Raw genomic sequence first — 27,581 nt, forward strand, 5'->3', positions numbered from 1 at the left:
AGACTGGTGAAACATCAGGAAAAACAACCTTCAGAACATGGCCAAAGAGCCCGAAAAACCCAGAACAATCATCACAAGATTAAACTAGATCCTGGCCTCAGGCAGAGTTCAGTGGTAAAGCGTATGTGTTCCATGGAGAAAATAGGTTCAGCCATGTCTTGCTAGTTAGCAGAACATTGTAGATGTCTTAAACCAGTGAAGAACTGCTGTGTGCAATATTGTGCAAATGTCAGAGATATTAACCCCTTGGCCAGTCCTCCTGATATTGTGGGTCCTCCGTTCCCATCAACCCCAGCCAGTATGGTCAAAGGCCAATGATTATGTGAGTTGTAGTCCATAAGGACATGGAATGGCCACATGCTTCCCAGCCCGGGTTTAGCCCTTTCCTGAAAGGGTGTGTTGACCTTTTAGGAAACTGTATAGTTAGAGACTGCATTGATTAATCAGTTCATAGCCTAGCTTGACCTCTCTGTCATCATGCTTGAAAGTACTGGGGTTCTTTAATTCAACAGATGATAAGGGATTATTGAGATATTTGGCTATTTGAAGGATTGCATCATCAACATATGAGCCTTTAGACCCGACTGCTCTACAGAAATGGCAGAACCTTGCAATTCCACCAGCTAGAAATGAAAAAAAAATGGGAACTGAAATAACACATTGCAAAATTAAAAACTCAATAAAGGATTTTATGGTAATTTTTTTTAAAAAAATCACATTCATCAGTGCTACAGCCATTGTGGTGGGAGATACAGGCTTGATTTCAAAGGCGCTTTCAGTGTTGCAGAATTCTGAGGGTTTACATGATGAAATGTCAAGATGTGTTGTGAGTGATGAAGAAGCTGAGAAGCTGTCATGCGCCAGCTTCTCGTGCATGACTGCAGTCCAGCAAGGCCAAAAGTCAAGACAAGGAGTTTCATTCATTCAAGCATCATGGGTCCACACGGGCAGATCCTCTCTTTCCCTTTCTACAGTTCATGTTTGCAGAGGTAGGCATTCAGCTTGTGGCATGGCACGGCTTTCCATTTTGTGAAATCTATTCAAAGGAAAGGAAATCTCCTGTTATAGAATGGAGCTACAGCCAGTAACACTGGGGACCGAATAAACAAACCAAGATTGGCAGGACCCCATCTTAGATTACATGCATTTCCACTCCTATATTCAAGTAGTCAGGACAGGCCTAGATAAGATGGCAAACTGAGAATGAGAAAATGCTAGCGTGTTTTCGCTCTGGAGACACTTGCCTACAAATCTCCTGTGCCTGTGCGAGCAACATTTAAATGAAGTCCATGCTTGTTCCCTCTATGAACAATCACAAAACACTAGCTCCCACTGGGAGGGAACTACATGGAAATCTCTTCGTTATTTCCCAGTGTGCTTTATATCCCATATAGCCTATTCTGGACACCACCCTAAATTAGCTTATTGCCTTAAATGTGGTGGAAGACACTGTCCCATTAAAGCAAAACGTGTCATCTTGTCCACCTCAGTAGGTTGCCTCCAAAGGAATTCAATTTAGGCACCTCTCGCTATAAGGACTCTTGAGTGCTCAACTCCAACCCAAGCTCAGCATTGATGGCTGAAGATGGGTTTGTCAATGCTGTGGCCTCCACTACTGGCCCTCCTGATACAGATGGTCCCTCCCCATTTATGTATGTCACAATCTTGGTCATACTTTTGGGACACAACAGCAAAGAAACTAGTTCCTGCACAATGTAAATGGTAAGAGATGCTACTTAACATTAGAGATGGGCACAAACTTTGGTTCTGAGGTTCGTGCCAATTCCACAGGGGCTGTGAGTTCCCCTTTCCCACCTCCCTGGTTAGATTCTCCCACTCACTAGCTGGTGCACACTCCTCTCCTCCTCCTCTTCAGCTGTTCAGCCAGTCCCCAGCAGGAGCACAGGCTTCCCTGCCTCACCTCCTTGGCTCACCGCCCACTCGGACAAGGAGGCAGGATGGGCAAAGCTGTGTTCCTCCCAGGGACTAGCTGAACAGCTAAGGAAGAGGAGGGGAGGAGCACCTTCTGGCTGGTGAATGGGGGCACTGGCTGGGCGGGGAGAGGAAATGCACGACACCTGTGAACTGACGCGAATCTCTGAGCCGAGGTTCGTGCCCATCTCTGCTCAACACAAAAGGAACTCCCCTAGACAGCAACCCAAACATTTCACCTTTGTGGTGGCTAATGGGTCTTTCTTCTATTTCTTCAACTCTGCCAATCCTGGGAACTGGTGCTCCATTCACTGAATTCAGCAACTCAACGCAAAATCCATTCTCCTCTTGGTTGTTGTGCGACCCCAGCGCCCATGCTTTATAGTTGTAGACAGACTCATCCGACCATCTCCACTTTCCATTCTGCAGGGTGAAGAGGAAAAAGCAACACAGAAGCAAGTACTTCTATTATATGTTTGTGTTATTATTTTGTAAGCTGCCCAGGGTGAAGAGTGAGTGAGTAAATAAACAAACAAACAAATAAACAAATGCTCAACTTAGGCTGGTAGAAGCACTATGTGACAAAATTGGCTAAGACAATTGAAAGATCTACAACAGCTGACTGAAGAAACCTCTTTCTTATAATTAGACGAATGCCACAGGACTTCCGGAAAATCCTAGAACTGACTGTGTACAGCTATCTCTTCAGAAGTATGGTTGTGTCAATGTCTTGCAAGCAAAGTCCAGTAGTAATAATTCTACATTTTAAACGTAAGTGGAGGGGCCTTATTATGTCAAAGAAGGTAAAGACTGGATAGAATGGGTTGGAAAGAAGTGTCCAAGGAATCATCACAATTGTGTTTGTAAAGTGACAGAGTGTGGTGCAAAAGCTGAAAACAGCTATGAAACAAGAGTTTAGTGGGCAGACAATGGAGTCATAGGGGACCACATGAGAAAGGGACACTTGGTCACATGAGAAATCTGATGGAAATGACCCACCTAAATGCAGAAGATATGGATGGATTGCTAGAAAATGCAGAGTGGAGAAAGTTCATAGAATCATAGAATAATTGAGTTGGAAAGGACATATACAGCCTTTAAGTCTAACCCCTGCTCAATGCAGAAATCCAGGTCAAAGCAGATCTGACAGATGTATCCAACACATGAATGTTCATGCAGGCACATTCTGGAATAGCAGGCAGAGATTATAATGAATCAACTAGAAGAGTTTAAAGACAAGCTACAGATTACGGATGATGCTAGCATTGAACTGGCAAGCCGTGAAATCTAATATGGTTGGGATCCCCATGCTTAACAGGGGAAAAAACAACTGATTAGATGAGTGTGAGAGATGGAAGTGAAGCAGGAAGACGAGAAGAAGCAATGTCCCATTACTGTGGTTGCCGAAAAGAAGCTAGAAAAGGACAGACTGGAAGAGAAGACCCACATAGATTCCATTAATGAGAGTCACACTGAAGTGGTCAAACCATTCCAGACGTCACACAATCAATATTGCCACAGGTCAAAGAGAGTGACAGCAATCTGAATGCAGAGTTTGTTCAAAGGAAGGAAGAATCTTTAGCTCGGCACAGGAAGAGAGAGAGAGAGGATGGCCCTTGCGTTTGCCAGCAGAGATGGCCCAAAGTTTCTAGGCTTGGTGGAAAGAAGCCCTTGTGGATTAGATCATCTCTACCTGGGGGAAAACTGGAGGAAGAGCAGTGAGATGCAGAATGATTGAACAGTTGTTTCAAAGAAGCAAACTTGCAGACTGGTGAGACAAACACAAACCTGAAGGCAGAGTGTCATAAGGTCCAGAAGAATGAAAAAGCTTGCCAGCAGTATGAGCATCAGAGCAAGAAGCTTTAGCCCAAGGTGCAGGAAATGGAAGGTGCTGTGCAGCTTAAGGAGAAGTCTTCCATCATTGTACTGGAGGCACAGACAGTACAACTTGGGGAAGAGATGAATGCGGAGACAAAGGAGCATCAAGCCACCAGCAAGCAGGTATAACGTGAGGAGAAAAGGCCAATGGAAGTTGTCCTGCAAGTGGAGGATAAGAGATGTAAAGTTTAGGGGGGGCAGATTCTAAGCAGCAACGGTTTGCATGCTTGCAAGGGAAGAATGGTGTGGGACTCAGAATGAAATATGAAAGCAGCAAACTGCACCACGAGGTCCAATCAAGGTGGTTCCCCCAGACCTTGATCTGCAAATGCATGAAATGAGGTGACTCAAAAGGCTTAAGGCAGGGCCGAGGAAAATTTGGTCCTCCAGGTACGTGGGGCTGCAGCCAAATGGTAAAGAATTATGGGAGTTGTAGCATAAAACAGCTGGAGGACCAATGGTTCTGCTTAAGGGGAACCAGCCTGATTCTACCAGAAAATGTAGATGAACATTGCAGATCTTAGATGAGCTACTTGTATAGACTGCATCCATTACAATCCCTTGGCCAAAATGCACACAGGATATGAAGATACTTAATTTTGTTGTTGCTGTTGGGGGAGGTGGCAGTCGGGGGGGGCAAGTGTGTAGCCGTTTGTCCATGCTTACATGTCGGATGTCATGCAGTCCAATCCACACGCTGCTGCGTTCAGCCTGATAAGCAGAGATGTGATCAGCCACAACAAGTGTCTCGGCAACAGTGAGGACAGAGGCGAGGTGGGCCCCACGATGGTAGCTTTGGCACTCAATCTGCACAACAGCAAGGATGATAGTTGAGAGGGTAAAATATAAACATGTAAGACATTCGCTCCATTTGCTGTATTTTCACAATTGCATCAACCAGCTGCCTGCCCTGGTTCTGCCTAATGGTAGGGACAGCTATACCCCACCCTAAAGAGGTGAAATTAATAGTTTTGGTGCCCAGGGTTTCACTGCCCAATGGATTAAGCTTGCATTTGATGAGTTTGGCCTACTCAGGAGGACAATAGTAGGGTACTGAGTGCAAAACACCTATATTGAGATCTCCTGTATTTTTTTCCATTTTGGGCAGGGGGCTGGAGGTTGTCCATCCATGTGAGGACACCAGGTTTTGCACCCTTTCAGCTGCAAAATACTGTACCACTGGATGAATATGTACCCTTCTAGCAGTAAAGGTTTGTATCCCATACATGGGGTGCCCTTGGACAAAGCCCTCGTTGCTGCAAGATATCTGTGGCTCTGCTCACTTTTCCCAGCTTCCCTCCTCCCTCTCAGGCCATCTGGCCTAAGAGGTATGAAAAGCTTTCCTTCTTGCATGTCGAAGTGTCATTAAGTTGACGTTCTTGGTTAGCTCCATCTCACCCAAGGCTTCCACCAGCATCTCACCTCAGCTTCGTGCCAGGTCAGCTTACTTTCAAAATAACCATAGCAGTTCCCTTGGTACTGAAGCCACTCCCGGGCACAGGCGTCAGCATTAACTGCTCAGGACAAACAGAAAGGACCAAGAATTAAGACAACCCCAGGGTGCAAAGGCTACACAAAGACTTACGTACATATCCATGAGCAGAAGGCCACTGGACGGGCAGTTGAACATTACCTTGACACTAGTGAGAGGATAAGGGTCTCTCAGATTTATATGGGGAGCAGTCCAATTTTAGAGATATAGGACATTTGGTATAGGCACAGATGCCTCTGTCCTTCCAAATAAGAGGACCTGGACAGTTACTCAAGATAAATGATTGGGGCTGACATTGTTGCCTCCCTTCATTCTCCATCTGAGGCCGTTGTCTCACTCCGCCTAATAGTAGGGCAGGCCCAATCTCACTGTTTGAACTCACCAATTCATTTTTGCTTACTCTTCTTTCTTTCTTTCTTTCTTTCTTTCTTTCTTTCTTATTTATTTATTTATTTATTTATTTATTTATTTATTTATTTATTTATTTATTTATTTATTTATTTCCCGCCCATCTAGTCGATAGACTACTCTATTTCTAGTTGACATTTCCCAAAAATTTGGACAAAAGAATAATTTGGATGAGAGCATTTCTTCCCCTACAAATCTGATATGATTTGAGAAAATCAAACACGTTTTAGCTCTGAAGGAGTACCTTACAGCTATCTAGCTCTCTTAGCGCTGAGGCATTCAGGAGATACTTACCTCCCATAAAAAAATTTAAAATTACAAAGTAGAAACTCGTAGCCCCCATTTCTCAGTTCACCTGAAGATTTAAACATGGAAATAAAAAGAAGAAGGCATAAGAATTGTCCAACTGGAGGACACCTTCAGATGTACAGTGTACAATTTTCAGACCCTGAGACCCTCCTATTTACTTGCTAGGACAAGATACAGATGCATCAGAGAAATGTCTGGGCAAAGGTAGAACACCAAATGAAGACTGGTTGAGCCAGATAGCTCAAGCTGCCTATCAGTCATAGGAGCTAATGTTACATATTCTTGGCATCCCATGGTATAGCTGATGTCACATTGCCCCAGGTAGTTTACAAAGCAATATGTGATTCTCATTCCACCAGGTTCTTCTTGCCAGCGTCAGAGTTTCTGGTATTGATCCTAAACAGCTTGAGTCCAAGCTATCTAAAATACCATGTCTCCCTTTATGAGCCTACCCGGGTATTAAGATCATGAGGAGAGGCCTTCCTCTCAGTCCCACCCCCTTTGGTGGGGACACACAAGAGAGGGCCTTCTCTGTTGCTGCTCCTAGACACTGGAACCTTCTCTCATGGGAGGTCAGGCTGGCCCCCATCTTTGCTGACCTTGTGCAAGCAGCCGAAGACCTCTGTCTTCAGGCAGGCTTTCCTTCCAATGAATGGTTGAACATGGGGATCGTTTAAAGGGATTGTTTTATTCTGTTGTTTTATTTGAACTTTTACTATGGCTCTTCTAGATGAGTAGAGACGGGCCCAAATCGCTGGTTTGGCAGATTGGTGTGGTTTGTTTTGTAGCTGATCAGCACCCCGCCCCCTCCAGCGGGCACAAGCCCACCTCCTCTGGGCACTGCTTCCAAATGGCCACCCACTGGAGGGGATGGGTGCCGCTCAGCTGTAAAACCAACCATACTGAACTGCCACACCAGTGATTCGCATCATCTCTATTTACGTGTTTTAATGTATCTGTTTAACGTTTTTTTTAATATTGTAATAATTCAATGTTTAGCTTTTAACTTTGTTTGCAAAGCATCCTTGAGTTGTTTTTAAGGGGAGAGGCAGCACATAAATACATTTTAAATAGATCCCACAATGCATCCAGTCCAACCTCAGCTTCTTAACTTCAGATAGACCCCAATTAGGCCCAAGCAACACCAACAGATAGTGAAATATCTACAGCCAAGTCCACAGACTCACTGAAAGATTTCTGATGCTCCTAGCTTCCTTGATCCGATAGGCCAGTGGTGTCCAACCTTGGCCCTCCAGATGTTCTTAGACTACAGCTCCCAGAAGCCTTCACCACCACCTCTGCTTGCCAGGATTTCTAGGAGTTGAAGTCCAAGAACATCTGGTGGACCAAGGTTGGACACTACTGCGATGGGCCATATGGGCTCCTAAGTGGCCATGGTGAGGGTGTTCATAAGGAGGACAATAACGGCAGTGATGGTGGTAAATATGACCACAGGCAGGACCTGCCGCAAAATGTGGCAACATGGAGGGGTTAGTGTTGTTGCTGTTTTGGATACCTCCTTCCAATTCTTTTCCCTCCCATTTGCTCATTTGCCCTCTCAGTTATACATTCACAGCCACTGAGCATGCTCAGTCGTCATTACAAAGGTTTGTGGGGGGGTCGCTCCTTTTCCCATACAGGATGTTCTCTGTTTTCAAAACGTTGAGAATTTTACTAGCCTGCAGCAGCCTCCCTCTTGAGTGTTTGCAGCACCATCTTGAGATCGGTCACCTGGACATACAGAAGAAAACATATACACAGAAAAATTCGAGACATTTAGCAACTCACCCACTCGTTTCTCTTTCTTGGAAGATGTGTTGGAGCTCCCTGCTAAATTTAGACCTTCTCAGATGTTCCACTGGAGGTTGTTATATAGGCCTCAGGTGGACATGATGAAAGAACATGGGTAGCAGGTTTGAGGAAATAACCTTCTGTTATTTCAGGTTCCTTGCGCAACAGGTGGCCGAGCCGGTGAGATTTTATCACACACCAAATGGTGGGGATTTCTTTCATAAATTACTCAGTGGGTTAATGTAAACGATCCGCGTGAAGGCGGAAGCTACCACATACCAAAGGAGAACCCACTCTCCACGCAGAGACAAGCCATCCTAAGATGGACTTATTTGTTATTAAACAAACATTGCAAAGAATAGTTTAAAAATCCACGAAGAATATCCCAATTTTTTCTACGATGGTCATATGTGGCCTTAAGGTCTGCCACTGTTGAATGTTAAAGAGGAGAAGGCAGATAAAACGAACCAAACATGATCCATCCAGGAAAAAAACCTGGAGGAGAAAAGATTGAGAGATAATATGATAGACATCTTCAGATACTGAAGGGCTGTGACATGGAAGATGGAACAAGCTTGTTTTCTGTAGCTCCAGAGGGTACGGCCCAAAATAAAAGATTCAAATGACCACTAAGGAGATTTTAACTAAACTTAAGGAAGAACATTCTGAGAAAGGGCTGCTGGGAAATGGAGTGGACAACCTTAGAGGGTGATGGACTTTTACTGGAAATTTTTAAACAAAGGTTGGGCGATCATTTCTCATGGAGTGCTTAACTATATTTTAGCACTGGGTTGGACTTGATGACCTTTTAGATCCTTTCCAGTGTGGTGCACAGACCATCATAACACTTGGATTGGTCTTTGAAACCTGTATCACTCTTCAACACTAGACCCGAAGAAGCTTCATGGTACCGTTGGTTAAACAGCTGTACTGCAGCCAAGCTCTGCTTACAACCTGAGATTCAATCCCAGATAGCTGGCTCAAGATTCACTCAGCCTTCCATCCTTCTGAGGTTGGTTAAATGAGTACCCAGCTTGTTGGAGGGAGGGCTATGTGTTGTTGTTGTTGTTTAGTCATTAAGTCGTGTCCGGCCTGTCTTCCACAGCCTCCCGGAGTTGGGTCAAATTCATGTTGGTCACTTCGGTGACACTGTCCAGCCATCTCATCCTCCGTCGTCCCCTTCTCCTCTTGCCCTCACACTTTCCCAACATCAGGGACTTTTCCAGGGAGTCTTCTCTTCTCATGAGATGGCCAAAGTATTGGAGCCTCAGCTTCAGGATCTGTCCTTCCAGTGGACTCTCAGGGTTGAGGGCAATATGTACCTTGCATAATTAATTTGTAAACCAGCCAGAGAGTGCTTTATGAGCTATGGGGAGATGTATAAGCAGCATGCTTTTTGTATTGCTTTAGGGTATCATGTGGCAACCACCCTCATGGCAGCAATGAGGCATCTCCCTCCCTCAGACATGGTATTATTCCTGAGCCATCCCGGCCTTCCCCTTTCTTTGAGATGTACACCATGTAGCCCATATAGCACCTCCAGGATTGGCCTTCTATCATCATGTGTGGCGAAGGATGTTACCATTGTCAGTGCTGACACGGTAGTAAGATTCAGTGGCCCACCCAGTCGATTTCAGTAGATGAAATACAGGGCTTTGCCATCTTGACTTTTGACTCAGGAATTTTAAAAAATCAGTTCTCTTTGGTGACCTCCTTTACCTCAGAAAATGAAGTTCTGGAATTTTTAAAGACCACAGGTAAGCTCTTGTGTGTTCCAAAAATTTGGGAGAAAAATGAAAACAACCTATCACAGAAAACTGAAGAAGACCTCAAAACTCCTGATAGGTTTGCTATCATTACATACTAAGAAGGGTTTGGATACTGGTGAACTAAATACTTCCAGCAAAAACTCTTATTCATTGGAAATATTATTTCAAATTGGAGATGAAAGATACAGACAACAACAACAATGGACACCACATAATGCCACAATAGGTTCACTAACTGTAAGGAAAAAAGGGGAGTGTATAACTGTTATTGTCGTTTCGGTTGTAGTAATAATAGTAATAGCAATATATAGAAATAACTCTTTATTGACATTAATTTCCCACAAGGTGACTTTAAGACAGGTTGATTAAAAGAGTTTGAAGCAACCAGAATGAAGAGTGAGAGAATTTCGATGTGTACATTAAGGAACTGAATCAATTCTCAAACAAAGAGAAATAGACACCCCAACTTTCACTGAGTCAGAAGCAGTGAGAAGCAGTCAGGAGAGCAAGGGTTTTCCATGAAGGAGGGAAACAGAAGCCAAAATTGCATAACTTTTCTTTAAAAAAAAAGAATGCTTTAACAAGATTTCTATCTATCAAGAAAACTAAATCATACCAAACAAAATTCATCTGGAGTCAAACGTGTGACCTGCTATTACGTTGTGATGTGTAGGGTACATTTTATCTTCCTAACTATCTCTGAGGAAAGGTTAGGATGTGAAGGGACAACTTTATGTGGCAACCTGTTACTAATGTTATAGAAATTTAATTATCACGGTATTTCCCTCCCCATTGCCTGAATTCTGAGCCTGTGCACAATTTATGGTGTATCTAGGATTAAGTATGCCTTGCCTAGCCTCTCCCAACATTTCAGCCTCCCCCTTCCTTTATTGATTGATTGATTGGTTGGTTGGTTGGTTGGTTGGTTGGTTGGTTGGTTGGTTGGTTGGTTGGTTGGTTGGTTGGTTGGTTGGTTGGTTGGTTGGTTGGTTGGTTGGTTGGTTGGTTGGACTTTTACCCCGCCCATCTTGACCAAAGGTCTACTCTGATTCCCTCCATCAATTGTTTGCCACCTTCTCACACCTGATGGTGACAACTCTGAAGAACAACCTCCCGAACCCATGAGGACTCTCAGCATGAGTTGGTACCCTGAAAAGTCTATAAGCTTTTTAATTCCTGGGTGGCCATTATCACTACATTCAAATGAGTTCAGTTAAAAGCTATAGCTTCTCCTTTCTGGTTTTTCATGACGACACAAGGAGGCACAAGACAGAGGTAGAGCAGGTATCATCATCTCCTCTCCATGCTTTCGATGCCTGAAGTGAAAGAGGTCACATTTACGAAATGAGGCAAATAGCCTTAAGTCTGAGCTGTTAAAAGGCTAATGTAGGCAAGAGCTGTCCTTAAACTGAAATATCCTTCCTTCTGCCTCTTTTCACCTTCCCTTTGGGGACATACAGAAATGTATAAGCCTCAGGGGACTCCTTTGACATCTCTGGAATGGTTTCACAAGCCACCACACAGAACTTGAGATGGTCTAAGTGCATTTCAGCAGCATCGGGTAGCTACGTGAGCATGTTCGCATCTGTAGCTTCTGGTCACACCAAAAATACAATAGGTGTTTTCAGGCATCCACAGCCACTGGAAAATCTGGGGAATGAAAGAGTAGAAACTTAAGAAGGTCTACCCTTTTAAGGGCAGGAGACAAATTGTTTGATTCGTACATTAATGTGAACCTTTGGAGCTATACACCCATTACAAGTTGGCTATCCAGTTTAAAGATGTTCTCCAGGTATTTGTTTGTTTTTAACAGCATTGAATTGCATATGGGTATACAAGTTCAGGAATCAGATGAACACTAGAAAAAGAAAAATGTACGTACCAACATCTGCTGTGAATGCAATCAGAAGCTTAATGGTTTTCTATATATGAGGGAAACTGAAATCACTGTGGTTTGACACTTCTCTAAATTAAATGATCAATTAATAAAGGCATTAAAAGAATGAGAAAACAACTCTTGGATTAAAATTTTGCACCATGAGTCAGAAGAGAGACATGTCTATAATTCAAGGAGTTCATAGCATGAAATCTAACAGAAGGAGACAACAGAGGCTAGAAGGAAGGGGAAAGATAAGTTTTATATTTTTTTAATTCTTTATGATACGTTGTAAGCCGCCCAGAGTGGTAGAATATACCAGATGGGCGGGATATAAATAAATAAATAAATAAATAAATAAATAAATAAATAAATAAATAAATAAATAAATAAATAAATAAATAAATAAATAAATAAATAAATAAATAAATAAATAAATAAATAAATAAATAAATAAATAAATAAATAAATAAATAAATAAATGAATGAATGAATGAATGAATGAATGAATGAATGAATGAATGAATGAATAAATAAATAAATAAATAAATAAATAAATAATCCACACCAAGCAAGTAAATGTCAGGCTACTTTCAGGAGTCAGGATTCAAGAGAATGAGGAAATGAACAGGCATTTCCCTGCCTAAGAATGAAGGCTTTTCCCCACCCCTCCCTGAGAGGGATGTTGAGTCAAAAGACTGGTTTTCTCAGTACCTCTTTCTCCACTCAAATGAAGGTCAGAACACTGCCCTTTCTCAAATGAAGGTGTCCAGCAATAGGAGTGGCTTCCTAAGAGTTTGGCCCAAGGGATTTTGCAAAACAGAAAGTGGTCCAATCAGGATATCCTTGAACTCTTCAGCTCACCTTGGTCTTGCGCCATGTCTGGCCCAGGAGGGCTATAAAGGAGCTGCCTAAGAAAGGGAAAGAGTACTTCCAGCTCAACTGTCCACCACTGCTGTCCACTCCGGAGAAAAGCATCAGAAGGTGAGTGCTTGAGGAGTCAGCCATAGGTTCAGATGAGAGGACTGTCCAGCTTGTTCTCGTCAAAAGGAATATCTGCTGTGGAAGATTCTGACACCTTAGAGTACACATATCCACAGGTTGCTTCAGCAGGGAGAACTGGAGAGCTGAGGGAGGGTTTAAGGAAGCAATAAAGCCTTAATTTAACCAGTGTACATTTTAAATCAGTCTTCTCCAAGCTGGTACTTTTCTTCCCTCTTTTTTTTTAACTTCAGTTCTTGGGATTCTCTACCCAGGATGGGAAATAAGTAGTTCGTTAGTTCGTTAGTTTGTTAGTTCGTTAGTTAGTTAGTTAGTTAGTTAGTTCGTTCGTTCGTTCGTTCGTTCGTTGCACAACTACTTTAAATATGGATTTTCCAGTTATCTGAAATTGAAATAAGGAAACAGGAATATAGAACTCCAGTTGTAAGAGTCATCGTTTAGTCGTTTAGTCGTGTCCGACTCTTCGTGACCCCATGGACCAGAGCACGCCTGTAAGAGTCAGGGAGAGGGAAAACTCATATATTCTTGCTTGCTTGACTGGATCAGATGAATGGCAAATATTAGCAGTACCTCTTGAATTAACTGTCCATTTTCCCCTTAAAAGGTCAATCAGAAAATGGCATTCCTTACCAGTCTTGTCCTGTGCCTTCTTGGAATCATCTTCTCTAATCCTTTTCTAGGAGGTGAGTCTCTTAAATCAATATTGATAGCGAGTTGAATGGCTCAGTAATTGGAGCACCAAGGGCTGGGCCCTAGAGCACCCACAAAATCAAGGACTGGTAAACCATTTTGGAGTACTTCATACCTAGAAAATTTTAGGATAGATCACAAAAAGTCAGAACCAACTTAATGGCCCATTATTATTATTATTATTATTATTATTATTATTATTATTATTATTATTATTATTATTATTATTATTATTATTATTATTATTATTATTATTATTAGTATTAGTATTAGTATTAGTATTAGTATTAGTATTAGTATTAGTATTAGTAGTAGTAGTAGTAGTAGTAGTAGTAGTAGTAGTAGTAGTAGTAGTAGTAGTAGTAGTAGTAGTAGTAGTAGTAGTAAACACCAAATACAATCAAAATTATAAAAACATTGTCTGGTATTATATAACAGATACAAGTTTTAACCAAAAACCTGTTAAAATATCTGTTAAATATTGGTGCAGTATGTATGCTGTTCCTAATACTGCCGGTTTTTGTAGTTCTGATGGTGTGATTTATTAGTAGTAGTAGTAGTAGCAGCAGTAGCAGTAGTATTCACAGTTAGTAAGGGAACCTCTCTATATAGACACAGCCAGTTTTTTTTTTAGAAGATGGTGCAGCTCTGAATGACTCAACAGCATGTGCTGTATAGCCTTCCCTACAACTCTTGAGCAAGTTTGCTTCCTTCAGGTGTGATGAAGGGCATCACTAGTGCAGAAGAAAGATTCAGCTGCCACTCCTCATACTACGCCATGATATGGGGATGGGAGCCATCCAAATGCTCCAGGTTGACCCTGTTTCGAGGCAGCTCAATCTTTACCATGAAGTCCTTTGTTTCTGGGTAGGAACACAAGCTTATAAGCTTGTATTGTTGTAAGCCGCCCAGAGACCTCTGGGTAGAGTGGGTGCCATATAAATTAAATAAATAAATAAATAACTTAAAGTCAAAGCCAGATGTTTTCAGTCGAGTGCCATGTTCCTTCCTGTGTTTGGAGATACACTTGTCATTTTCAGTACCCAAGCAAGCGAAACACTACCAAATAAAATAAAATAAAATAAAAAGCCAGCCAATGGGCTGACAAAAGAACTCTAGCCAGTAACAAACACCTCAGGCAAAATGTCCTCCTCCTTCTCTGCATTTGATCTTTCTCTTCTCTCATCCTCTTTCTTCCCTCTCCACAGCTGAGGCCGACACCTGCGCCAGGGAGTGGCTTCAAAACCAGGGCAACTGCTATGCGTATTTCGATCATCCGCTGTCATGGCAAGAGGCTGAGGTAAGAAGCCTTTTCCAGCATCCTAGCTTCGATGCAATGCATGAGGCACAGATGAGCTGCAGGAAACTAGGAGCAGAGAAATAAACGTAATGAAGTGGATGGAACAGGGATTACCTCAATTAACAGAACTTGATCTGAAATGAATTGGAAATTCTTAATGATATCCTTCAAACCCAACTTTCCCTCCTAACCCTTCCTCTAATTCTTTTTTTCAGCCTCCCAGATAAAAATGTTTTCCTATTGCAGCTAGTATGGGTATATTAATTAAGATATTTTAAATGGTCTTGATTTTAATTATATTTTACAATTAAAATTCAGTTTTATTCCATTTTAATATATGTAACTTAATTGAATTTTGACTCAATTGTTTGTTGTTTCATTATATGGCAAGCCGCCTTGGGTCTTAGCTCCTGGGGGAAAGGCAGCATATAACTAATCTAAATGTAAATAAATGTGCATAAATAACTACACTTGATCGGAGAGTTATAGCAAAACCCACTTTCTAAATATTTTAAGCTCTGAACACAACAGGCCTGGGTATAACATGATCTTACAATGCAGCAGCAAGACCCAGATTTTGGAAAGTACCAATTCAGCACCAACACTGTTCTCTTTGTAAGAGAATTCTAATATTCCCCTTGTATTTTATCTTGTCCATTTTCAGATTGAGTGCCAGAGTTACGGGCGAGGAGCCCACCTTGCCTCTGTCCTAACAAAAGCAGAGACGCTTCTGGTGGCTGAGCACATTTCCACTTACCAGCAACAACCAAGTAATGTCTGGATTGGCCTCCATGATGTCCGTCAGGTGAGCCTCTTTCTCTTCCTCCACTCCAGCTAATCATCTGGAGATCTGGCCTTCATTCCATCATCCCTTCGGCTCTACTCAAGTGTTATGAATCCATGTACATGCCTGAAAGGTAGAGGGGAGTGCCCCAAATCTCATTTACCTCTGTCTCTAGTTTCATCACCTTCCTGTAGATGTAGACTAATGGGTCTGAAGAGAGTTCCACTCTCCTTTAGGGGCTTCCATGGAGGTCTTGATTCACAGCAGGGAGTGTCCACATATAGTGGAGAATGAGTAGAAGGATAACAGAACCAGAAATGAAGATATGCAGCCAGGTGGCTCCATTCTATTTATGACTTGAGTATAAACAAATTCATAACACCCAGATTAACCCTGAAATCTCATATACTTCACCCTTGTTCTCCACAAGCGTCACCCAATCCTTCTCTGCTACAAGCAGTTACAACTCCCCACTCACCAACCTCTCCAGCTAGTTTTTCCCTTAACGGGACAATTTATTTTGTCTCCCTTCCACAGACCAGAGAGAATAAATATGAGAGAATAAATAAAAATTCATTAAAAAGAAATCAACCTTGAAACCCCACATGCTTTGCCCTCGTTTTCCACAAGAGTCAACCAGCCCCTCACTGCCACGATTAGTCCCAACTCCCCATGCCCCCGTTTCTCCAGTTAGACTTTTTCATAACAAGAGCATTTATTTTATTTATCTTCCGCAGACCAGGAAATGGAGATGGGCTGATGAGTCCACCTACAACTACAAGGCCTGGATGAAGGATCAGCCAGACAACTACCGTCAGAATGAGCACTGTGTGGAGCTGCGGTTTTCTACAGGTGAGCAGTCCTGGAGGCTGAGGAACGGCAGCATCTCAGGGGCACGTGATTGTCCCCAACATCCTAACTTTCCTCAGCTGGTTTTGGGGCAGGTTTACAAGTCAGTGGCTTCATGTGTTTCTCCAGGGATCTCTACTTGATGATCTTTGGGTCCCCTTATGACCCTAATGATAAATGATAATTGTGTGCCATTAAGTCAATTCTAGGAACATGGTGGTGTTGCAGGTTAACCCGCAGAATGCTCTGTACTGCAAGGTCAGAAGACCAGCAGTCGTAAGATCGAATCCACGCGACGGAGTGAGCTTCCATCACTTGTCCCAGCTCCTGCCAACCTAGCAGTTCGAAAGCATGTAAATGCGAGTAGATAAATAGGCACCACCATGGTGGGAAGGTAACGGCGTTCCATGTCTAGTCGTGCTGGCCACGTGACCACGGAAACTGTCTTCGGACAAACGCTGGCTCTACGGCTTGGAGATGGGAGTGAGCACCGCGCCCTAGAGTCGGACACGACTGGACTAAATGTCAAGGGGAACCTCTACCTAAGTCATTTCTGACTTTAGTAAATCTTTTTTTGATAGAGAGTATTCAGATAGAGAGTATTCCGTTCTTGGAGTGCCTTGGAACTGAGCCACTTTGCCAAGACCACATAGGCTAGCTCTTTGGGGATGTACAGTATGGAACCAAACTTCTATTCTCTGGCACCATTATCATCCAGCCAGCATCTTCAGACCCCAATAATCAACTCTGACTTTTTAGGATTTTCTAGCTAGAGAATACCCAGGAGTGGTTTACGTCTACCTTCTGGGGCATCCTGGGACTCTGCAGCAATGACCTAGGCTACACAAGCTGGCACTATTTATAGGAGGCATAGTGAGAAATCAAACTCCCAGCTTCTGGCTTTGCAGCTAGATACCAAAACCATTGATTCCTCCATTCTTTTAGTGCAATATTTGTATGAGAAATTAATACGCCTACATAGGGATGAATTAGGCTAGTTTTGACTGTCTTTTTGATGTGACATAAGAAATCAGCAATACATCTGGACTACTTCTTCATTTTTAATGTGACTCTTTACCTCTTCCATTTCCCACACTCACTTTGACAAAAAAAATGGAAGTAATATGGCACATGTCTTTTGTATTTTAGGTTTCACACAGTGGAACGATGCTGAGTGCAAGAAACAGAACGCCTACATCTGCAAGCACGAACTCTAATTGCACCCGGTGATACCTGCTGGGAGATTGGATTGGTGGACATCCCTCCCTCTAATAACATCATCTCCTCCTCCATTGTGCAACATGAAAGAGGCAGCTGTCATCCAGTCTCTCTTCAAAATAACATTTCTGAGGAGTAGCCTTCTCCTTCTCTTGTGCTGTTTTTTGTGGCTGCACTTCAGGGTAATTTAATAAACACTTTCTGATGCATATATTTCCTGGTATGTTGGTCTTTGTTTCGCCCACTGGTTCCTGACAATGACAGAGACAGCTAGAGCCTTATTTCGCACCATCTGCAATGGGGCAGAAGAGAGCATTTCAGCTGGAGGAGTTTCAACCAACTCTGCATAGCATACCATCTTTAGGGTCCAGCTCTCCCTTCCATACATGACTACAGGAAAAACCATAGCTTTGATTATTCGGACTTTTGTTGGCAAGGTGATGGTTAAGGATAGGTTTCAGCAACTTGGGTCACTGATGAAAAGTGTGAGTTATACCCTGAAGCAGATTCACAGCCTCCCAGCAATGGAAGTCACCAGCCACCACTGCTCCAAACGATAACATCTTCCACTAGTGACCTCTCCATGTCTTCCCACTGGTCCTTCCACGTTTATTCTAACAAAACAACGGGCCTGACATATCCAAAGCACGTTTAAGCAAACTAAAGAATGCCATAAAAGGGAAGGAAAAGTTGCACTGAGTCTTTGATTGGTGGCCTAGCACCAGGATCCCAACACCACCACCATCCATGAATGCACATGGTGTTCTTATCTCTAACATTGTCTCCAATACTTTCCTTCTTTCTCACTACCATCTGTTGCCATCACCACCTTCCCTTCCGCCCTCTTGACCTCTCTCAATCCTTATCACCAATCACTGCTGAAGAATCAACCATCCCAAACCACTCTTCTCCACCACAAATAAAAATTCAGGGCAAAATCCTCTTCAGTGTCCCTGTGTGCGCGTGCAATGGTCTGTTGCACACCCAGCTATCATTGGCTGGCATTTGTGCAAAGCACTATTTACTACTTGCTTCTCCATACAGAAGACTTGTTTCTTTCAATGGGGTCTCCCTTGACTCATGCAACTACAACCTACAGATGGCATGGAGTGCAACCTCCACAGAATATTATACAGTGGTGCCTCGCTAACTATTACCTCGTTAAACGACAAAACCGCTTGACAATGAAGTTTTTGCAATCGCTTTAGCAATCGCAAAACGATGTTTTAATGGTAAAAATTCTCTTGATGATCAGTTCCCTGCTTCGGGAACCGATTTTTCGCCAAACAACGATTTTGAAACAGCTGATAGGCAGCTCTAAAATGGCCGCCCGCTATGCAAAATGGCTCCCCGCTGTGTTTTCAGGACAGATTCCTCACTTTACAGGCACAGAAAATGGCTGCCCTATGGAGAATCTTCCCTGGACGCTGAGGTATTTAGCCCATTGGAATGCATTGAACCAGTTTCAATGCATTTCAATGGGCTTTTTCATTTTGCTTGACGAGGATTTCGCTTAACGGCGATTTCAACGGAACAAATTATCCTCATCAAGCAAGGCACCACTGTGTTCCGTGTTTCTTCAAGAGGATTCTGTCCTATTGTATATGGCAGAGCCTACGCTCATGCAACACCTTCTCCACATAAATTAAGGAGGTGAAATGAAGAAAGTTTTTTGGGGGAGGGTGGCCGTGACAAAAATCCTGTTCAGGGTTCTCTCAAGATATGCTTTCTCTTTTCCCATCTCGAAGGTTGGTAATAACTCAGGAAGACCAAACCTCATGAGTAATTAAACACCACTGCTGATGGACTGCTGTCATAGCACAGATGTACAGGATGGATATTTAAATAGAAAAGGTTCTGGTTTCAGATGTGGCCAATATAAAACATGACTCTATTGCCAAAATTCTATTAAGAAAAATACACATATAGCGGCAATTATAGCAATTGCCCCCCATGACAGGCACAATCTTCTGAGACCCATTTTGCAATCAATGTGAAGACAGGCACCCAAAGGGGAGCTTGCCATAGTGTGTGGGTGGGTTGGAGGACATTTATATGATCAATATTGTACTCTGCATTAGCTCAGCAGGATTGTAGCCAACAATGATAAACTTTTCAGTAAATGGGGTGAGAGCAAGTATGCCATATGAAAAATATATTTCAAACCATGGGTATCAGTCCCTCTCTTACCACATCAGTTAAGTCAACTGTTATGACTTGTTCTCCAATGGGGAAAAACATTGGCCAGTCATAGGCATCCTTCAGTCTTGAGAGACTATGGTAATGTGCTCTGTATGGAGGACTTTGAAGCTGTATGCGAAGCTGGAGTATCCTCTCCAGAGCACGAAGCCCGGGTAAAATAATATGGAGGATAGGCTGTTACCCAAGCATCAAATCCCCCCTCTCCACGTCACTGAAATAGTCCAATGGAAAGGCAAGAGCCAATACAACTGGTTCCAGCAACGTCGCAGGAGTTGGCAGAACGACACAAACTGCCTCCGGCACTCTGGCTCTGGATTTTGCCTCAAGGTTGACTCCTGAAGCCTTTTCCATCAGTGGATATAGCAGTGGAGGTTTGAAATTGGAGTTTTCCTTCTCCTAGATGGGCTGCCTTCCAAGGCCAGTATCCTGTTCAATAATGACACACACAGCACTTCAGCTCTGGAAACTACGATGGCATTCCAATGGAGTATTAGCTGGTCATGTGCCTGTTCATGTGACCCGAAAGGTCAGGATGTTACCAAAGTTATAGATGTTTAATGATCATGGCATCACCTTCTCCACTGCCAAGGTTCTGTGAAGTCTGAAGTACGACGTAGACTCAACTTTCAACACAACCTGTTCCATGGGATCCTTCAGGATTTGACGGACAGGGGAAGAAATCTGAAGGGTGAAACAAGAAGAAGAATTGGCCCTGATGGGAGAGGAAGGCCATGATTTGAGCTCTTCTTCAGGAACCAGAATGTCTTAGAGTACTCCTGGACCGAAGCTCAGGAAAAGGACAAATCATGTCCATTCCCGTGCACGGAAAGAAGATTCCCCGATGTCCAATTGAGCCTGTGCCCTACAAATGGCATATTCGGGATTAAGTATGCCGAGCCTCTCCCAACGTTTTAGCCTCCCACCTCCCTCCATGGTTTGGCCACCTTCCTACACATGGAAAGTGACAATTTTGGACGAGGACAGGCTATGCTGCCCATGAGGACTCTTCTCAGGAGTTGAAACCCTGAAAAATCTATAGGAGTTCTAATTCCTGGGTGGGCATTATCACTACATTCAGTAGAGTTCAGGGACAAGGTACCACCTCTCCTCTGGTTTTCCAAGTCAACCCCAGGAGGCGAGACATGGAGAAAACAGTGGTGAATCAGGATCTCCAACTCCCCTCCACACCCTGAATGCCTGAAGTGAAAGAGGTCAAATTTACAAAATACTCTTAAGGCGGAGCTGTCAAAAGGTTAATATAGGCAAATACTGTCCTTGACCTGAAATATCCCTTCCTTCTCTGTCTTTTCACTCACCCTTTGGGGACAGATAGAAATGTATAAGCCTCGGAGGACTCCTTGACATCTCCTGAAGGGTTTCACAAGCCACCACACAGAACCTGAGATGGTCTAAAAGATTTTAATCAGCCTCATGCAGTTACATGAGCATGCTTGTGTCTGTAGGTTCTGATCACGCCAAAGAACAGGTGTTCTGAGGCATTCACAGCCACCGGAAAATCTGGGGAATGAAAGAGCAGAAGCCTAACAAGGGTTGCCCTACAGAGGTTGGAGACGAATCTGTTTGATTCCTGAATTTCCCCAGTTTCACACTTCTGGACCAAGACGCCTATATTTAAAAAGTTGGTTATCATGTAAAATTTACACTTCTCCAAAATTTGCTGTTTCTTTAAAAAAAGCAAGTAGCCAATTGCATATGGGTGTAGGAGTTAAGTACTTGAATCAACCCCAACTCCACAAAAAATATATAGAAATAACCACATCTGTTGAAAATGTGGTCAGATATTCAATGGGTTTCCATATAGGGGAGGAACAGAAATCAGAGCTTCCTAAGATCTTTTTTTTAACAAAAATAGAATTCTTTAGCACCTGATGGAGATACTTTATTAGTCAAAATAACTGCTGGTCCCAATCCTGGCAGTGGCGAGCCTCAGAGAACATTAGGATCAGAAAGATGGAGGTGAGGGAGAGAAGGGAAGGTTTCTCACAGTTTAAATTAAAATTTTCCAGGGCCTGATGCAAATTGCACAGGCATAAATTTACCCCAACAGGATTTTAGCCTCTGAATTGGAATGCTCAGTAAAAGGCACATGGATGTCCAGTAAAAATTTGTGATGTGTGTGCCAGAATTAGTATACCACAATGACATGTTTCAAAAATAAAGAATAAAGCATTAATTGGATCTAATTAAGGTACCCCCATAGGGGCACAGTGGACTAGAACAACTATCTCTTCTCTTTATTCCTTCCTCATTGGATAATTCCGGACGTCCTCCTTTGTAAGGTTTGCAAGGATGAGAAAACAACTTTTGGATTAAATTGTGTGCCGATGACATGTTGAAGGGACATGGTGGCACTGTGGGTTAAACTGCAGGATCCTCTGTGCTGCAAGGTCGGAAGACCAGCAGTTATAAGACCGAATCCACATGACGGAGTGAGCCCCTGTCGCTTGTACCAGCTCCTGCCAACCTAGCAGTTTGAAAGTATATAAAAATGTTAGTAGATAAATAGGTATCCCCACGGTGGGAAGGTCACGGCGTTCCATGTCTAGTCTCGCTGGCCATGTGACCACGAAAACTGTCTACAGACAAACGCTGGCTCTATGGCTTGGAGACGGGGATGACCACCATTTCCTAGAGTCAGACACAACTGGACTAAATGTCAAGGGGAGCCTTTACCTTTACCTATAACATGTTGAAAGAGTTAGTAGATAGATGTGTCTGTATCTGAAGGGATTTGTTGTGTGAAATATAACAGGAGAAGACAACAAAGGAGGAAGGAAGGGGAAAGATAAGGCACCGACACCAAGGAAATGTCAGGCCACACTCAGGAGTCAAGAATCAAGAGAACAAGGAAATGAGCAGGTGTTTCCGTGCCTAAGAATGGATACATTTCCCCCATGCACACCTCATTCTCAGGGATGTTGAGTCAAAAGACTGGTTTTCTTATTACCTCTTTCTCTAATTAAAAAAAGAAGAAGAGAACACTGCCCTTTCTCAAATTTAGGTATTCGGCAATATGAGCACCTTTCTAAGAGTTTGGCCCAGGGGATTATGCAAACATTGAAGGTGTTGGACCAGGATATCCTTGAACTCTTTAGCTCATCTTGGTCTTGCGCCATGTCTGGCCCAGGACTATAAAGGAGCTGCTTAAGAAAAGGAAAGAGTACTTCCAGCTCAACTGTCCACCACATCTGCCCACTCCGGAGAAGAACATCACAAGGTGAGTGCTTGAAGGGACTGTTGTGGATTCTGCTGAGAGGCTTCTTTAATGTTCTATGGAGGGTAGAGACCAAATGTTCCCAAGGGCTTAAGAGAGAGTGAAGAGTTAAGGCTTATTAACAAAGGGTTTGTCAGAAACATGGCAGAGAGGAATGCTTGGAGAGAGCAACCATGGTTGATAATGCTCTCACCTACCAAGTGGGACATTGACCCAAGAGAAGAGATAAAATGGGAATTATTAAGGACCTTGAATAGAATATCTTAATTGGGTGCAGGGGGAAACTGCCAATTAATTGGCACATTGGATAACAATAGACTGAGGTGGTGGGGCAACTTGAGGAATGTTTCAGCCATGTTCTGGTGTATTCTGATGTGTGGTCAACATAATTACTGAAGGCACTAAATGTTTACCTTTTCAAAGTGGTAGTTTTCTGGAATATGAAATAAAAATGAACTAAGTGCATATAAAATAGCATGAATTTTGACTAATTGATTTTTCTACTCAAAAGTAGAATATTATAAATAAATTGAGGAGCGTTTCACCATGAATGATACCTAGTTTATTATTATGCTCAGGAATGGGATGAAGCACCTACAGAATTACACAGAAATAAACTTTTTTTTTAATATTAAAAATGCTAAGATCTGGGTGAGTTCCACACAAACACCCAGCTTTATGTTGTGGAGAAGAATGGCACATTGGATAACAAGTCGTGTTCTCATATGAACATAACACTCGTCTAAAGCTCTGAATATGCAGAAAAGATTTTAGAATATCTCCACAATTAAAAAGCACCACACTTTTTAATGATTTTTAATAGGTTTTTGCCTTTTTGGAGTGAGAGTTTTCTGTTATAGGAAATACAGATAAAAGAGGCTCGAATAAAATAGCATCAGCTCAACTAATTGACTTTTCTACTCAAATATAGTAGAACATCATAACTAAAGACGGAGGTGCTTCACCATGAATGTTATCTAACTTATTCTTTTGCCCATGAGAGGGAAGATTATACAAAGATACCCAGATGATCTTCTCATATTTTCAAGTGCTAAGGTCTGAGTTCCACACAAACATGTCCTCGTGTGAGGGTTTAAAGAACCACCAGGACCTTAACCTGATCAGTCTACATTTCAAAACATTCTCCTCCAACTTGTTATTTTTCATATTTTCCTTCTCTGAACTTCTCCGGTCAGCTTGGGTGAGTAACCTAGTACAACTGCTTTAAACCTGCATTTTCCTCTTTCTTTGAGCTTCCTAGTTCTTTGAAATTCAGATCAGAAAACAAAGCTTATTTGGTTGTCAAGTGCCAGGGGGAAAAAATCACATTTTCTTCCATTCTTGAGTAGGCCCGATGAATGGCAATCAAAAAATGGACCTCATGAATTAACTGTACATTTTCCCCTTTAAAAGGTCAACCAGAAAATGGCAATCTTCACCAATTTGGTTCTTTGCCTTCTTGGAATCATCTTCACCAATCCTTTCCTGGGAGGTGAGTCTCCTCAATCAATATTGATATTATATTCATTATTCACCTCAGCTGACTGGATGGCTCAGTCAGTTGGAGCTACAACCCATGAGCAAGTGTCACTTTCTCTTCTCTCATCCTCTTTCTTCCCTCTCCACAGCTGAGGCCGACACCTGCGCCAGGGAGTGGCTTCAAAACCAGGGCAACTGCTATGCGTATTTCGATCATCCGCTGTCATGGCAAGAGGCTGAGGTAAGAAGCCTTTCTCGTCACCCCAGACTGAAAGTAATGCATGATGCACAGATGAGCTGCATGGCTTCAGGAGCAGATAAATAAATGCAATGATGCAAATGGAATAGGGTTTACTGGAATTACAGAATTTGAGCTTAAATGAACTGGAAATTCTTAAGGAAAGGCTTGAAACCCAAATTTCCTTGCCAATGTTCAGTTTTATTATCCCTTCCTTCCTCTAATTCTTTTCTTCAGCTTTCCAAATAGAAATATATCACTACTTCAACAACTATTAGTATTCTAATTAAAATATTTTAAAGGGTATAGATTTTAATTATATTGTTATAATGGAGATCAATTCCATTTTCATATTTGTACATTAACCGTATTTTAACTCAATTTTTCGCTATTTAATTGTTTTCTAAGATGCCTTGCGTCAGGAAAGGAAACATAAAACTGAACTAAATTAAAAAATATGCACAAATAATCTATTTTTAAAAACATTTAAAGTTCTAAACATGATAGGCTTGTGTGTAATGTCATCTTAAAACTCATCAGCAAGATCCAAATTTTGAAAAGTACCAATTCTGCACCAGCTTTGTTATCTGCGTAAATAACTGGCAATATTCCTCTTGTTTTGCCCATTTTCAGATTGAGTGCCAGAGCTACGGGCGAGGAGCCCACCTTGCCTCTGTCCTTACAAAAGCAGAGACACTTCTGGTGGCTGAACACATCTCCACTTACCAGCAACAGCCAAGTAATGTCTGGATTGGGCTCCATGATGTCCGTCAGGTGAGCCTCTTTCCCTTCCTCCATCTCTGAATAGATCTAGGCTTTGCTGTTGAAATCCGTGCATATTCCGCAGAGGTAGTGGGGTACCCTAGCACATTCTCCTCTATTGCCAGTTGCATCACCTTCCTCTACATGCAGGGTGATGAATAAAAAGAGCGACAGAGCTCCAGTATCCTTTGAGGGCTTTCATGTGAGTCAGGAGCCTGGAAAATCCAGGTCTTCTCTCATGGTGGAATTGTCCACAGTTCGTGGAGAATGAGTAGAAGGATATTCAAAGCAAAATGAAAGGATTTGCTCCTTTCTATCTATGAGTGAATGTTTACAGATTCGTAACGTAGAACTAAACAGTGAAATCCCACATGCTTTGCTTCATCATCCAGTCCTCTACCATAAGCAGTCATAACACCCCATGCACCAACCTCTCCAGTTGCTTTTTCTCTTAACAAAACTTATTTTGTCTCCTGTACCCAGACCAGGAAATGGAGGTGAGCTGATGAGTCCACCTACAACTACAAGGCCTGGATGAACGGTCAGCCAGACAACTACCGTCAGAATGAGCACTGTGTGGAGCTGCGGTTTTCTACAGGTGAGCAGTCCTGGGGGCTGAGGAACGGCAGCATCTCAGGGGCACATGGGTCTCCATGACTTCCTACCTTTTCTCAGCTCCTTTGGGGACAGGTTTACAAGTTAGACCATTCATATTTCAGACAAGTCACACTTTTTCACCTATTCCTGATGTGTAGACCATCACCCAATGGGATCTAGAGGTGACAGCCTTAGACTGGGATGTGGGAAACCCATGTGTTACTTCCCATTGAATTGAGACACTCCCTAGGCAAGTGGTCCCCAACCTTGGGCCTCCAGATGTTCTTGGACTTCAACTCCCAGAAATCCTGGCCAGAAGAGGCGGTGGTGTTAGGCTTCTGGGAGTTGTAGTTCAAGAACATCTGGAGGCCCGAGGTTGGGGACCACTGCCCTAGGTGACTTCACGACAGACACTTTCTTTCAGCTGGACCTCTTTCACATAATTGTTAGAAGGATAACGTGGCAGAAGAAGAGATAGGAAGGGTTCCTTGTACTCGTATGAATAAAGGTGGGAAAAAAATGTAAAGAATCGGATGACACTTAGGGTCTATTCTGACCTTGATAAATAATAACAAGGCACAGTCAAGTCGATTCTCATTTAGGGTCCAACCCTTTTCAGGGTTTTCTCAGTAGAGATCACTCAAACGTGGTTTACCATTCCCATTTTCACGACACCCTGGGACTGTGAGTTGCCAAAGCCACAAAGACTGTCTCTTCTGGGCTGTCCAGTGGGGTATTGAACTCCCAGCCTTTAGCTCCACAGCCAGATACCCAACTAGAACATTCCGACACTACAATTCTATATGTCCATGGTTCTTTTTTTTCCCTTTAATGCAGTGGTCCCCAACCGAGGGCCTCCAGATGTTCTCGGACTTCACCTCCCAGAAATCCTGGCCAGCAGAGGTGATGGTGAAGGCTTCTGGGTGTTGTAGTTCAAGAACATCTGGAGGCCCAAGGTTGGGGACTACTGCTTTACTGCATATTTATATGAGAAATTTCCCACTCATATAGGGAAAAGTTAGTATGACTGTCTATTAAAAATGATACCAGAAACCAGCAGTAATTTGCCTTTCGCCATGCCCACCCCCCAATGTGTCTCCTTACTTTTTCCAATCTCCCCCTCGAAACCACACTCCCTTGGGCAGGAAAGAAGGCAAGGAGTATTACTATTGGGCATGTATTTTGTATTTTAGGTTTCACACAGTGGAACGATGCGGAGTGCAAGAAACGGAATGCCTACATCTGCAAGCATGAACTCTGAAGACGCTGGTTGCACCCATGGATGCCTGCTGGGGGACTGGATTGGTGGACATCCCTCCCTCCGATAACATTACCTCTTCCTCCATCTTGCAAATTGGAAGATCAACTGTCATCCATCCTCTTCTAAATACCATTTCTGAAGAGTGTCTTCTCTAGCCTGTTCCTTCTACTGTGTTGGGTTTTTTGTGGCTGCCCTACAGGGTAATGTTAATAAACACTTTCTGATGCATATATTTATTGGTATGTTGATCTTTGTTTCACCCATTGGGTTCTGACAATGACTGGCTGCCACAGAGACAGCCTGGGCTTTATTTCACACCTTCTAAAATGGGGCAGAAGAGAGCATTTTGACCAAGTCTACATAGCAAGTTGCGGCTGGCCACTTTCCCTCTCTTCCACAGTTACCAAAGGGGTTTATGTTCCTGTTATGGCTCAAATTCTTTTGCTTATCATGAGAAAGCCCATAATCATTGCCCCATTACTGGCTGCTAAATCAAGAGCATCTGCCAC

At 42.8% G+C, this 27,581-nt stretch overlaps 2 protein-coding genes and 1 pseudogene across 3 annotated transcripts; 2 read left to right on the forward strand and 1 right to left on the reverse strand.

Moving 5' to 3' along the window:
* Positions 1-737: 737 nt before the first annotated feature.
* Positions 738-12,335, reverse strand: LOC110089560 (regenerating islet-derived protein 4-like). The gene is made up of 5 exons (XM_078378248.1): positions 12,320-12,335; positions 5,233-5,324; positions 4,477-4,617; positions 2,172-2,355; positions 738-1,036 (listed from the first exon to the last, which is right to left on the reverse strand). Exons 1-5 carry the CDS (start codon positions 12,333-12,335, stop codon positions 969-971), a joined length of 501 nt encoding a protein of 166 aa, XP_078234374.1. The 3' UTR covers positions 738-968.
* On the forward strand, positions 12,112-17,510 carry LOC110089576 (C-type lectin BpLec). Its single transcript, XM_020812741.3, has 6 exons — positions 12,112-12,439; positions 13,062-13,140; positions 14,356-14,447; positions 15,112-15,252; positions 15,969-16,083; positions 17,230-17,510. The coding sequence occupies exons 2-6, from the start codon at positions 13,074-13,076 to the stop codon at positions 17,295-17,297; spliced, it is 483 nt and encodes a 160-aa protein (XP_020668400.3). The 5' UTR covers positions 12,112-12,439; positions 13,062-13,073; the 3' UTR covers positions 17,298-17,510.
* A 3,961-nt stretch (positions 17,511-21,471) lies between these two features.
* LOC110089579 (C-type lectin BpLec-like) lies at positions 21,472-27,265 on the forward strand (annotated as a pseudogene). The gene is made up of 7 exons (XR_013537639.1): positions 21,472-21,477; positions 22,617-22,738; positions 23,932-23,936; positions 24,364-24,455; positions 25,086-25,226; positions 25,698-25,812; positions 27,005-27,265. The product of XR_013537639.1 is annotated as a C-type lectin BpLec-like (transcript).
* Positions 27,266-27,581: the final 316 nt, after the last annotated feature.

The sequence above is a fragment of the Pogona vitticeps genome, chromosome 6 (assembly GCF_051106095.1).
Source record: "Pogona vitticeps strain Pit_001003342236 chromosome 6, PviZW2.1, whole genome shotgun sequence".
NCBI lineage: Eukaryota > Metazoa > Chordata > Lepidosauria > Squamata > Agamidae > Pogona > Pogona vitticeps.

Bases quoted from the DNA above. Each gene is read 5' to 3' on its own strand.
- LOC110089560 (XM_078378248.1), bottom strand. The intron at 2,356-4,476 runs GTAAGCATGGAC...TTCACCCTGCAG, and splicing joins GACTGCATGACATCCGACAT to AATGGAAAGTGGAGATGGTC. The intron at 1,037-2,171 runs GTGAAATGTTTG...TCCTTTGAATAG, and splicing joins ACCCATTAGCCACCACAAAG to ATTTCACAAAATGGAAAGCC.
- LOC110089576 (XM_020812741.3), top strand. From the start codon at position 13,074: ATGGCATTCCTTACCAGTCTTGTCCTGTGCCTTCTTGGAATCATCTTC. The intron at 13,141-14,355 runs GTGAGTCTCTTA...CCCTCTCCACAG, and splicing joins CTCTAATCCTTTTCTAGGAG to CTGAGGCCGACACCTGCGCC. The intron at 14,448-15,111 runs GTAAGAAGCCTT...GTCCATTTTCAG, and splicing joins TGTCATGGCAAGAGGCTGAG to ATTGAGTGCCAGAGTTACGG.